The sequence below is a fragment of the Talpa europaea genome (assembly GCF_964194135.1).
Source record: "Talpa europaea genome assembly, chromosome: 15".
NCBI classification, from domain to species: Eukaryota; Metazoa; Chordata; class Mammalia; order Eulipotyphla; family Talpidae; genus Talpa; species Talpa europaea.
This window is the reverse complement of record NC_140083.1, coordinates 12,154,370-12,166,668: the sequence shown is the minus strand read 5'-3', so window position 1 is coordinate 12,166,668 and position 12,299 is coordinate 12,154,370. Positions and strand designations below refer to the sequence as shown.

The 12,299-nt window shown below is 54.3% G+C and overlaps 1 protein-coding gene across 1 annotated transcript; it reads left to right on the top strand.

Moving 5' to 3' along the window:
* Window positions 1–11,353: 11,353 nt before the first annotated feature.
* Window positions 11,354–12,028, top strand: ASCL1 (achaete-scute family bHLH transcription factor 1; the record flags this gene model as incomplete). The annotated part of the gene is made up of 1 exon (XM_084255702.1): window positions 11,354–12,028. The coding sequence occupies one exon, from the start codon at window positions 11,354–11,356 to the stop codon at window positions 12,026–12,028; it is 675 nt and encodes a 224-aa protein (XP_084111828.1).
* Between the last annotated feature and the right edge of the window lie 271 nt (window positions 12,029–12,299).

The following is a 12,299-nucleotide window of genomic DNA, read 5'->3' as shown; positions in this document are numbered from 1 at the left end:
GGGTATAACTAGATAATGCCAAGCCCTAAAATACAAAACAAAAAAAGGACAGATTTGAGGGTGCCAGAAAGATGAGCCCAGTTTCAATGCAACTGATACACCGAGAGGATACTCCAATAGTGATGAGATCACACTGGTGTGAAATGCCCGGGAGAGGTCCAGGTTCGAATTTAAGAAATTTAAATATCAGCAAAAGATGTGGAAATCAAATATGTGTGTTATCAGGAGACATATGAAGGAAATGGGAAATGCAAAGCTATCACTGAGGAAGAAATGATTAGATGAAGCAAAATCATAGTAACCAAAGGAGCAAGAGACAGCAAGAAGGGAGCAGGTGACAGTGCCAAATGTATTGTAACAGTGAAATAAGGAAAGGTCTGAAGGAATAAGTACATTTAGCAAAACGGAGAGTGCTGTGATCTGGACTCTGCACAGAAACAGAACCAATAGAAGATATGTTGATAGATGATAGACAGGCAGATAGACAGAGAGATGATAGATAGATAGATAGATAGATAGAGATTGTAAAGAACTGGCTTAAGTGGTTATGGAGGCTGAAGTTCCAGGTCCTGCAATTGGCAAGCTAGAGACCCAGGAAAGTACGTGTTGCAGTTCTACTCTCAGCCCAAAAGCCTAAGAACAAGGAGGGTCACTAGAAGACGTTCCATACCAGACACGATTCTGAGGACAGGAGAAGACCAATGTGCCAACTTAAAGACAATCAGATAGAGTGTGAATGCTCCTTTACTCATATTTTTTGGTCTATTCTGGCCTTCAATGGGTTGAATGAGGTTTACCCACATTGGGGGTGAAGGCGACCTGCTTTACTCAATCTTGTTCAAATGCTATTATAATTTCACGCAGAAACACTCTCATAGGCACACACCAAATAATTTTTAAGCAACACCTGGGATCCCTGTTGGTCTGACACATACAGACTAGACATCACAGTAAAGAACTCCAAGGCAGTGAACCATCAAGGGGTGAGTGGGGGGATAAATGGAAATGTGAGTACAGTCTAGCATTCCAAAAGATCTGATGGGTGAAGGTGGTTAGAAGATCAAGGAGCTGTTTTTCAGGTGGAGAGTTAGCATTTTTTAAGTTACAGATTTATGTAATTATCGACCCAAGTTTCCAGATTGAGTCAGAGAGAGACCAGATAGGGAAGAAACAGAGTTGGGAAGGAGGCTGGAGAGAAGAGCAACATAAGTGGGGGTAAAAAGGAATCACAGTGCAGGAGGGGAAGTTAAGATCTTCAAAGGAGAGTTGTTCTGTTTACAGACCAAGTTTAAGACATAGCCTTGAAAAGGGTGACAGGAGGAGAGTGAGGTCAAGGCTGCCCGAGTCTCAGATTCAAGGAAGGAAAGACTCCCCCCGACCTGTCCTACCCCCTAGATTGTTCCTTGTTTTCCTACTTCTGACCTTATTCAGGGCCTGCATCAAAGACCATCTCTATAATAGCTTACTGATCCATTCCATCCACTCCACTCCCCTTCAGTCACCAGGCATTCCCTAACCACAAAAAAGTATCCTTCTGGGACTCGTATACCTTGCTTATCAACAGAGATCAGATCTTCAAAGGTCTGAGTAATGGAGAATTATCTCTTTGAATCTCTCCAGAAAAGTAATTCATCTTCAGTATACAAAAACAAACAAACAAACAATTCCATAGCTTGCTAAAAAGATCCACTGGCCAGATTCTATTTTGGTGGGGAAGCTTCAGAATACGAATATTAATAGGTACTTCCTCTATTTCTAACGTGAGTATCTCAGAGAGACGTGATACCTGTATCACAGCACTGTGCTCTGAGGCTGAACTGAATTCTAAGGAGCAAAATGAGTAGAACAGACTTAACTGAATGAGGCTAATGGCAAGTGTCCGTTCCCCTTGCAGTTCTGGAAAAGACCAGCAGGTGGCAAGCGACTCACACAACCCGCAAAAGAGGCGTTTGCGTTTCCTTGGCCCGCAAATCCCAGGTCAAAAACTGCTCAGGAAAGAGAGGGTGATCTTGTTTCCAAGGCAAAACTGTGAATGAGACTAGTTTGTTCCCGATGAGTCAATGGCAATGGGCCACTTACCCTGGCTCCAGAGTAAGTCATGCTGACCCATGAAGCCCCCTTCTGTTGTTGGGGGGCTGGGGGGGTGTGGAGGGTGGAGAAGTAGGAAAGGTGGGTGTGTGAGTTCATTAGTGTCTGCTTATAAATGGTCACATAGGAGAAATGAAGGACGGTGGAGGGAGGGGCTGGATGAGTTTAGGATATATTTCCATAACAAATGCCATCATTCTTAAACTACGTTGTGTATTTATTTGGGGGTAACCTGGTGCATGAGAGAGGGTGGAAACCCAGGCTGATGGTGCATAAGGAAAAGGGGCTTCTCCATTCCAGTGCTCGCTGTGTGTGTTCATGGACCATCTTTTTTTCCTGCAGCTTTTCTATTAAGCTGCCAGCTTCTGGATAGCGGTGATTGTCTTCTTTCTCTCTGAGTTCGTTCAACATTATTTGATGAATCAATGAACATATCGTCCTTGGTCATTTCTAGATTGAAGCAGTATTTTCTAACATCTTCAGTGAGCAGCATGCAGGTCCCGTTCTGTGTCGGTGGGTGTTCTATTTACAAAGCATGTACAGCTTCTCGTGGGCCCGGCACTGTCCTCAGCATTGCACAGAAGGTGATTCATTCTTTGCTGTGTTTCTTTAAGGTTTCATGTCCATGATTATCCATGTGTTAGAAATCGCTGTGTTCTGGGCTTGGCTGCTAAGCTATCACCAGCCACTGTGGCATGAGTTCGATCCCTGGCCAGGGAGCTGACCCACACATGGCGCAGCAGACCTCTCCTGTCCACCCGCTGCTCCCCTCAGCAGTGTATTTCAATAGATCTGCCTGTCCTGCTCCCCACTCTGTCTCTGGCGAATCCTTTCACACTCCCCCCCACACACACACCCCTCTGGTCTTCACACCAGCTCTTGTTTGCATAAATAAATAAATCTTTAAAATTGCAAAGAGAGGGCCTCCCTGGTGGCACAGCGGTTGAGCGCTGGGTTGCAAAGCTGCTGGAAGCCTCTGCAGCACCAGTTCGATCCCCAGCTGCCCGGGAGAGAGTCCCACATGGCTCAAAGACCTCTCCTGCCGCCCGCTGCTCCCCTCAGCAGTGTACTTCGGTCCTTCTGCCTGCTCTGCTCCCCGCTCTGGCTCTGGTGAATTCTCTCACCCTCCCGCGCTTCTGACTGTACCCAGTGCTTGTATAAATAAATAAATAAATGTTTAAAATAAAAAAAAAATGCAAAGAGAAAGAGAGAGAAATCGCTGCATTCTTCCTCTTCCCAAAACAGACCTGCAGATGCTGCAAACCAGGCCCAGAAAAGAGGCCTGGGGCGGCTGGAAGGAGTTAAGTGGCCACGGACCCTGGGGCCCACAGCTCCTCAGCGGTGGGAGCCCCTGGCCGGGCCACTCCCTTCCTCACCTGGCTTGGGTGGAGGGACCCGGCTGGCTGGCTGGGCCGGGGGCGAGGTGGAGCGGGCTCCCAGCTGCCCGGCTGCTGTACGGGCCAGGGCATTCCCAGGCCGCGCCGCAAGGAGTCGGGCTGAGCTCGGCCTCTGGGGAGCTGGTGATGGACACGGGACACGTGGCCGCACAATGGGACACACGACTGACCTCAGTCACTTCGGCAAACTGCCCCTGCTTTCCGCAGGCGACGATGGCGTTTCGGGAGCTCCAGCGTCCCCGGCGCCTGCTCTCCTTGCCCCCGCCTGCAGCTCCCCGAGCCCTGCTGAGCGCAGAGAACACCCAAGGGTGCGCAGGGACCCCGGAGCTCTCCGAGGCCCCTGGCTCTGAACTTTAAAGTCTTTCTCCCGCGATGGGAGACTTGGTGCATGGCACAGTGTAAAGAAAAGCTCAGGAACCACCTCCCTTGGGCGCTGAGCCTGGGGATCTGCTAGGAGTGAACTTTGCCCACAGGTCACACCTGCAGACCCCTGGGGTGGCTGAGGGTGGGGGTGTGTGACGAAGACTGAGACCTGGCTGGTGAACTACCAGGAAAGGTCAAAAAAGGTGGGGGGGGGCGGTAGCTTGAGTGGGGGAGGGGGGAAGCCGCGGGAGGAGGTCCTATGGATTTGAGAAGCAGCAATCAAGTTGGAGAGAAAATAGCAGGACTTTTCCTTTCCCTCCTATATGCAAACTGTCACTTCGGGTTAGCCCTGGGCCCTTATCTGGCTCATTAGCATGAGCTGTGGCTAACGCGCTTAAACCCTCTAATTATTTATTATGCCGTCCCCGAGCGGGTCGCAACCCCGGGTGCGCTGGTGGGGACCGGTAGCCGCGCGCCCCGCGCGAGGGTTGGGGCGCAGCGCCCAGACGCGCCGCGCGCCACCAGCGAGGGCCCCTCCCCGCCCGGATCCCCGCGGGGCGCGGTTCCTAGAGCCACGCAGGAGCGTTTTGGGGGTGATTAGAAACGTACTGTCCCCCAAATACACGCCCCCTCCAGGCACTCTTCCCTCTGGGCGACATGCGCCGGATCTTCTCTTGCCAAATCCAAACACCGAAGTTGGAGCAAAAGAGAAACGGAATTTTTGCAAAAATGGAAGCCAAACATTTGTTGCTGGGAGCTGGGGCTGGGTGCTGGGGCTGGGTGCTGGGGCTGGGAGCTGGGTGCTGGGGCTGGGTGCTGGGGCTGGGTGCTGGGGCTGGGTGCTGGGTGCTGGGAGCTGGGGCTGGGTGCTGGGAGCTGGGTACTGGGAGCTGGGGCTGGGTGCTTGGGCTGGGAGCTGGAGCTGGGTGCTGGGGCTGTGAGCTGAGGCTGGGAGCTGGGTGTTGGGGCTGGGTGCTGGGGCTGGGAGCTGAGGCTGGGAGCTGGGTGCTGGGGCTGGGAGCTGAGGCTGGGAGCTGGGTGCTGGGGCTGGGAGCTGGTGCTTGGAGCTGGGTGCTGGGCCTGGGAGCTGGGTGCTGGGCCTGGGAGCTGGGGCTGGGTGCTGGGGCTGGGTGCACCTTCCAGAAGAGCCTTAAAAGCATGCGGTCTTCCTGCCCTCTGCTCAGATCCCACACCCCCAACAATCCACCCACCCCACCCCCAAACCTTCCAAGAAAGTCCGTAAAGTTGAGGGGAACCGCCCTGGGCTGCAAGCCGCCCACTCGCGGCCACGGTTCTATTCAGAAAACAGTTTCAAAATAAGTTAACCTCTGTGGGGTGTTTTTCTCCTCCGCCCCTTCTGGTTTCGCCCACCCCCCTCCGGCTCTCCCCTCCAGTCTGTTTTATGTTCCTCTGCGTTGTGCCAACTATTTTATCTTTATTCCTTCTCTTTCTCTCGGGCCATTCATTGCTCGTTTTTGTGTGTGTGGCTTCTGCGGCTGATGTGCGCTGGTTACCACCCACTGCACGCTCCCTCCTGTCTCTGAGGTGTTTCTATACAAACTCGAGCGTCCAGTTGTCATATTAATTATTACACTGAGTAATGACTGAAATGGTCAAAATAAGGGGAGACTCCAGAGCGCTTTTTCTTGCTTGCTCAAAGATTCAGCAAAGAAGCCGGGCAACAAAGCACTAATTGGTCCCCAGAAACACTCGGACAAGGCATGGAAGATAGGTTTCATAGAGCCCTGTGATTGTGAAGGGGAAAGCTTTGAATGGGCCCCACGCTTCCTTTCTAAACTCTCTTGCTGAGCAAAAAATGGACCTCTGTTTGAATACTGCCCTGATCCTTGAATACTATACCCAGCAGAGAAAAAAATGCACCATTTATTGTAAGTTTTTTTTTTTTTCTCCTCCAGCTATTCATGGATTCTCTGTGAAGAATCAGCTGGTTTTGTTTACCGTGAAAGACCTTTACTTTATTTTCATTCTTGGAGGAGGTGTCGGTGGAGGGAGGACCTCGGTGTGCCTAGACAGGGGAGCTGGCCTACTGTAACAAAATAGAGTGTAACAAATCCTACAAAAGTTTCGAATGTATTGATTCTTTGGAGAGCTATATAGATTAACGACTTTCTTTATGCTTATCCCAGGAAGGTATTTAATCATAATGTAAATGGGGCTTTAGAAAAAAAAATAAAGACTTAGTATTACTTCTCCTTATTTGGAGAACTTCAAAAGGACTTGGGAGGGTGGCTGCAAATTACCCCCTCCCTTCCCCCCACCGCCCCTCTCTAACCAAAAGCCACAATAAAATAATAGTTTGTGCTTTTTTTGTTTTGTTTTTCCAGCTTTTTTTTTTTCTTTTTAAGGCGTATTGAAAACTCAAATAGATTTGTTAGAAGCCTGGAGTCCTTAATGCAGGTGCAGGCCTGACTGCTGTGACCCCAAAGCCAAGCCCACTCTGTGGTTTGTGCTCTTCTGTCCCCCTGAACAGGCCAGACCAGGCTGGTCGGAGGACTCTGCCTGCACAGCAGCAGTTTCTGCATTACCTTGGAAAGGTTGTGCAGATCAGGCAGGTAGACAGACTAATTGTACAGATTGCGCTTTTCATTTTTCCTGCGTAAGAGTGTCCAGCAGCTCCCCCCCTCCCCTAGGACAGAGGCTCTGTGTCCTAGTCACTGGAAACCCAGGCTCTGCAGTGAATGCCCAGCACACTCGCTTTCTCAAAGCACCAGTGGTTTTTCCCCGGCTTCCAGCTTCCAAAATTGAGGGTTACACTAACCATCTTGTGTCCAACCCAGAATCCACCTGCGTTTCTCTGTACTCTTCACCCTTCACTTGGGATCACTCTAAATGTGTTTTATTGGAAGGTTTGTTCAATGGAAAGCTTAGTTTCACATTTAATATTAATTCCCATCTTCCCTGAGAAAAACACAGATGGGTTTTTGTTGTTGTTTTTAATGAGATGTGGCATATCTCCTTCCCACAGAGAGAAGGTACATAGTTCTGGACATTTAGGAGAACATATGGGCAAAGGTGGTGCTGATCTGGCCTTCAACTGTGAATGAAAATTAAGGTAGCAGAAGAGAGGGCAGCAGGCTACCTCCTTCCTAACCTGGTGCAAGCAGGTCCCCACATGTCACCAGGAAAGTCACCTCCCCCAGGGAAACCCTGGTGACATAAGCAGATAAGTGTTAATCTAAGGTCTGGATCCACTCCAAGAGCTGACATAGAAGAGGGATCTTATTGTTTTGGAGGAAGAAAGAGAAACCTTCCATTTTTCTGGAATGTCTGCATTCTGGGTAACACACACCCAAGGGGTTAAGTGCCTGGCCCCTCTGGCACAAGAGCAATCCCTGATAAGTGTGAAGGGATTTGCAAACAGCATCAGATTTAATTCTCATGACAGCTTTGACAGGTAAGCAAAGGGAGAGTCACTCCTCCATTTATGGTTGAAGGCATCAAACTCTCCCTTTGTGACTTGTTTTCTTCTCCCTCCACATCTAGATAAACAGGCCTTTGCGTGTCCAGTCAATTCAGCCCTGGGGACTTGGTCAGAGTCCGGCCTGTTAGGTGACAAGGGAGGCAAAAAAGTGGGACATGAAGGCCAGTGGCTCTGCTGAAGTTAAACTTCATTAAAAAAAAAATTTAAAAATACCTGTGCTTTTCTTTGGGAGGAAGGGACTTGGGGGTACAAGTAGCTCGTCCTGTGTGTGTGTTTGTGTGTGTGTGTGTGTGTGTGTGTGATGAAACATATGTGTATTTGCTCTCACCTGCCACTGCTTATGTTAAAACCTTGGTTCCTGCCTCCATCACCTTACCTCAAGCATGACCTGCTTCCCCATGCTGGGAGTGGGGGCTCCCAAAGGGCTGGAGCAATAACAACAATGTGGCTCCAGGGAGCCAGACCCCTCTTGCACAGGCCCCTGCCCTCATGGGCTGTGTGAACAAGTGTGACTTCCTTTGTTTTAGAGGCCATCCGAATCCCGGCTGCTTACACCTGACCTGCAGGGTTCCACAGCAAACATCTATCTCACTGAAATCTTACAACTCTTGAGTGGGTGCGTGGGTGGGTGGGGGGATACCATGACTCTGGGTCTGTTATGGAAGGACAAACCAAGATTCAGAGTGTAGGATATTGGCTCAAGGTCACAAACGTTAAGTAGCCCTCGCCCTCAAATCAAGTCTGTCTCCCTTATCCCTCAAGGTCAGGCCTAGAGTTCCTTGGGCCTAGGAGAGCAAGCAGCTCTCTTCAGAGGGGTGTGGGGGGGCGAGGGGGGGAGATTATCTAGATCACATGGTGAGAGGCAGGATTCTAACTGGCTTTTCAGCCTCACTCCTTTGCTTCAAACTAGTGAAAACATCTAAAGATCTTGTTTGGGTAGAAAACGCTCCCCTTAGAGGGCAGAGCTACATGCCCCTAAAAAATATCTTGACCTCAGGGTTGGAAACAAAATGGTGGAGATGACAAACGCTGGGCTGGGCTGGCAGTAGATCTTGCATACTCTAGCAGGAAGATGAACACACCTGGGTTCTTAAGGATTTTCAACGCATGGAAGGAGGCAGGCTGAGGATGCAGGGCCAGGGAGGTTGAGGGCAGGATTCTGGCCCCTCTGGGCTAGGGCCCTCTGGGCTAGGGCTGGAGGCAAGGAACAAATGTACTGGCCACTGTGGCCAGCAGGGTCCCCAGGCGCTGTTCTTTCTCCTGGGCAGAGGCCCACCCCAAACCCCCTACGATGCTTGGCTTCACGACTTGGCACTTCTATTTGGGTACCCATTTCCTGGGGTTGGTGGGGGTGAGGGGTTGGGTGTTGGCCTTAGATCTGGCCTTGAGGTCCCTGATGATTGGGATCTCTGTGCTTCCTTGAGACAGGCAAAAAGCAAACAGGAGACGTACTGGCTATCCCACTGCAAATTCTCTGCTCCCCTAGTTACACTTGGAAACCTTTACAGATGCAGACACTGAGGCCGGTAAAGGAAGATGGTTTTGGTTAAAGTCACAGTGCAAAAAGCGATGGTAAGGCCAGGAATAAGGGCCTTAGTCAAGCATGGCACGAGAGAGAGTCTGACATGGAAGGTGTGGTGGGGGCCTGGAGGTAGGGAGGTTTACAGAACTGATCTCTACGGGCACAGAGTCCCTCCCAGGCTTCCCAAATCCACCTGTCTTAAAAGAGGAAACTGAGGCAGAGACAAGAGGGAGTCGCCTCAGAAGCCACCTGTCCTTGCTGTCCATCCCCACCACATTGTGCCTACAATTCTCAGCTGCTGCCACACAGCCCAGAGGGCCTCGCTTCTCCCTCAGCCCTCTGGCCACCCAACCCCCCCCCCCCAGGATGCTTTAGAAAGACCCATCTCCACAAAGAGAAGTCCAGTGAGAAGTTCTTATCCCGACATGTCACCACGGTCATCTGGCACCCAGGTCTCTGCTCAGAGCCGCCCATGTCTCCTGGACAAATGCACCCAACGACTACCCTGCACTGTCTTCGGGCTGGTGGAGGGACCTGAGGCGCGCCCAGCCTCCCTCCCTTGCCTCCAGAGAAGCCAGCGGCACAGAGATGCCACCAAACCCGCGGCTCGGTTCGCTTTCCCCGCAGCGCTGCAAAGCTGGACCCGGCTCGGCCAGACAGCGCCAGGGCCCAGGGCCCAGGAAGGGCGCCTGGGCGGGCGCAGTCCCAGCGGCCGAGCTACCGCTGCAAGCGCCTCCCCCTCCCTCGCGGCGCCAGCACGCGGCCCCGCCGGGCTCGGCTCCCAGTCGCCTGCCACCGGCCCGCCGGGCACACGCCTGGGGCGGGATGGAGACCGCGCCAAGGCCGCCGAGGTGCCTGTGGCAGCGCCGAAGCGCCAGGGAACCTCTCCAGTGCCACAAGCGCCACCACCCTCTCCCTCCTGCCCCACATCTTTTTTTCTCAGATCTGAGCCCAGAGCATCCCAGCGCGCACCCCCGCCCCCCTCTTTTTGGAAGCCCCAACTGGTCCCGAAATAAGCCTTGGGAGGAGGAGGGGCGGCGATGCAGTGGGCAGGTCAGAAGTCTTCTGGGGGACCCCAGATCCTCACCTCCCCACAGCTGCGGTCACAATCACCCCTCACTGCGTTCACTTCCCTTCTCCCAGGCCCCCTCTTCTCTTGCTCAGCTGGAGGACACCCTAGTTTCCACACCTGGATGGGCCATTAAAAGCCATCTAATCCAAACCATCCGTCCCTAAGGCGACACCCTGAGGCTCCTGGAGAATGTCACTTGCCAGGGGTCACAAGAGACTAGAACCCAAGTTTTAACAGTGCTTTCTCGAACCGTCCAGTTCTTCGACGGAGTTACCCCACCACCCCCATCTTTCTGAACTTCAATCTCAAGATTGCGCAGGCTCCCAAGGACAGCGCACTCCCCCACTGAGTGACCGTGGGTGAGAGAGAGAGAGAAAAAAAAACAAAAACAACTGGATAAATGGAGTCCCACTGTCCCCTTACCTCCACACCGCCCCCCACCCCGTGCCACTTATTCCGCCAAACTGCTCCTTGGGGCTTGTTCCAAGTTCTCCGGACAATCCCGGGGCGCTTCCCCCCAAATCTTTCCACCCATACCCCCAATCCGCAGAGCCCTTTGCCCCTCCTCGACGCCCGCCCCCGCTTCCAGAACCACCCCCGGCCGCAGCCCGCCCCGAGCGCCTCCTGTTTATTCAGCCGGGAGTCCGGCACGCGCCAGGCGCACGCACTGCAACAACAAACCCTGCTGAATGGGGAGTTTGCAAGGAGCGGACTCGGGAGCAGGCGGAGGAGGGGTGGAGGGGAGGGGAGTTTGGGGAGTTGGGTGGGAGGAGGAGGTAAGAGGAGGGGGGAGTGGGGGCTGCAGCCGCCCGCAGCACCAGCGGGGAGTGGGGGGCGAGGCGGGGCCAGGGCTGCGCGTGGGGCTGGGTGTCCCATTGAAAAGGCGGCCGCTCTCCGGCCGCGCGGCACTCTCTCACTTCTGGCCAGGGAACGTGGAAGGCACGCCGACAGGGCGCCGGCCGGGGCGGGCGAGGGAGAGCAGGCGCTAAGAAAGGGGGCGAGCCGAAAAACATAAATAAAAGCCGCCTGCGCCGGCGCTTGGAGAGGCCCAGACCGGGCGCAAACGCGCGCAGCCCCAGGGGAGAAGAGCCGGAGGCAGAGGAGCGCGCCCGCCGCTGACTTTTGCTTCTTCTGTTGCCTTTTTTTTTTTTTTAAACAAGAAGCCGCGAGCGGCAGCCTCACACGCGAGCGCCACGCGAGGCTCCCGAAGCCAACCCGCGCAGGGCGGAGGGAGGGAGGAGCAGGAGCGGAGGGAGGCGGCACCGCGTTTGCACCTTCTTTGCGCGCACCCAAAGAAGTCTCCCGGGGATTTTGCATTTCTTTTAACTTCCCTCCGGGCTCCCTCTGCGCCTCTCCCCTGCTTTTCCTCTCTGTCCCTGCACCCACGTCCTGTCTGCGCCCCCCTCGCGCGCCCCGCACCTCGCGTCCCTGCTCGCGCCCAGCCCGCCACTCTTTGGCCGCCGCTGCGCATGGAGAGCTCTGCCAAGATGGAGAGCGGCGGCGCCGGCCAGCAGCCCCAGCCGCAACCCCAGCAGCCCTTCCTGCCGCCCGCCGCCTGCTTCTTTGCCACCGCGGCGCAGGGCGCGCAGCAGCAGCAGGGCGCGCAGCAGCAGCAGGGCGCGCCGCAGCTGAGCCCGGCGGCCGACAGCCAGCCCTCAGGGGGCGGTCACAAGTCAGCCACCAAGCAAGTCAAGCGGCAGCGCTCGTCCTCGCCCGAGCTGATGCGCTGCAAACGCCGGCTCAACTTCAGCGGCTTCGGCTACAGCTTGCCCCAGCAGCAGCCCGCGGCCGTGGCGCGCCGCAACGAGCGCGAGCGCAACCGCGTCAAGCTGGTCAACCTGGGCTTCGCCACCCTCCGGGAGCACGTCCCCAACGGCGCGGCCAACAAGAAGATGAGCAAGGTGGAGACGCTGCGCTCCGCGGTGGAGTACATCCGCGCGCTGCAGCAGCTGCTGGACGAACACGACGCCGTGAGCGCCGCCTTCCAGGCCGGCGTCCTGTCGCCCACCATCTCCCCCAACTACTCCAACGACATGAACTCCATGGCCGGCTCGCCGGTCTCGTCCTACTCCTCAGACGAGGGCTCCTACGACCCGCTCAGCCCCGAGGAGCAGGAGCTGCTCGACTTCACCAACTGGTTCTGAGGGGCTCGGCCTGGCCTGGCCCTGGTGCGAATGGACTTGGAAGGCAGGTAGGCTGCCGTTGAGAGGGGAACAGGTGGATTTCCCTGTCTTCACCCCTTTCCCTCCGTTTTCTCCCTGGAGGAGGGGGGTCTTCCTCGGGGAGAGGGGACGGGGTGGTTTAAAAGATTTGTTCAAGTTTGTCGGTTTCCAGTCCCACTTGGTTGGGTTCAGCATTGGTCCCTCAGGGTGGTTTTGCCCAGATATCCCGGGAATGGAAGGTGGGGCTGCGGTG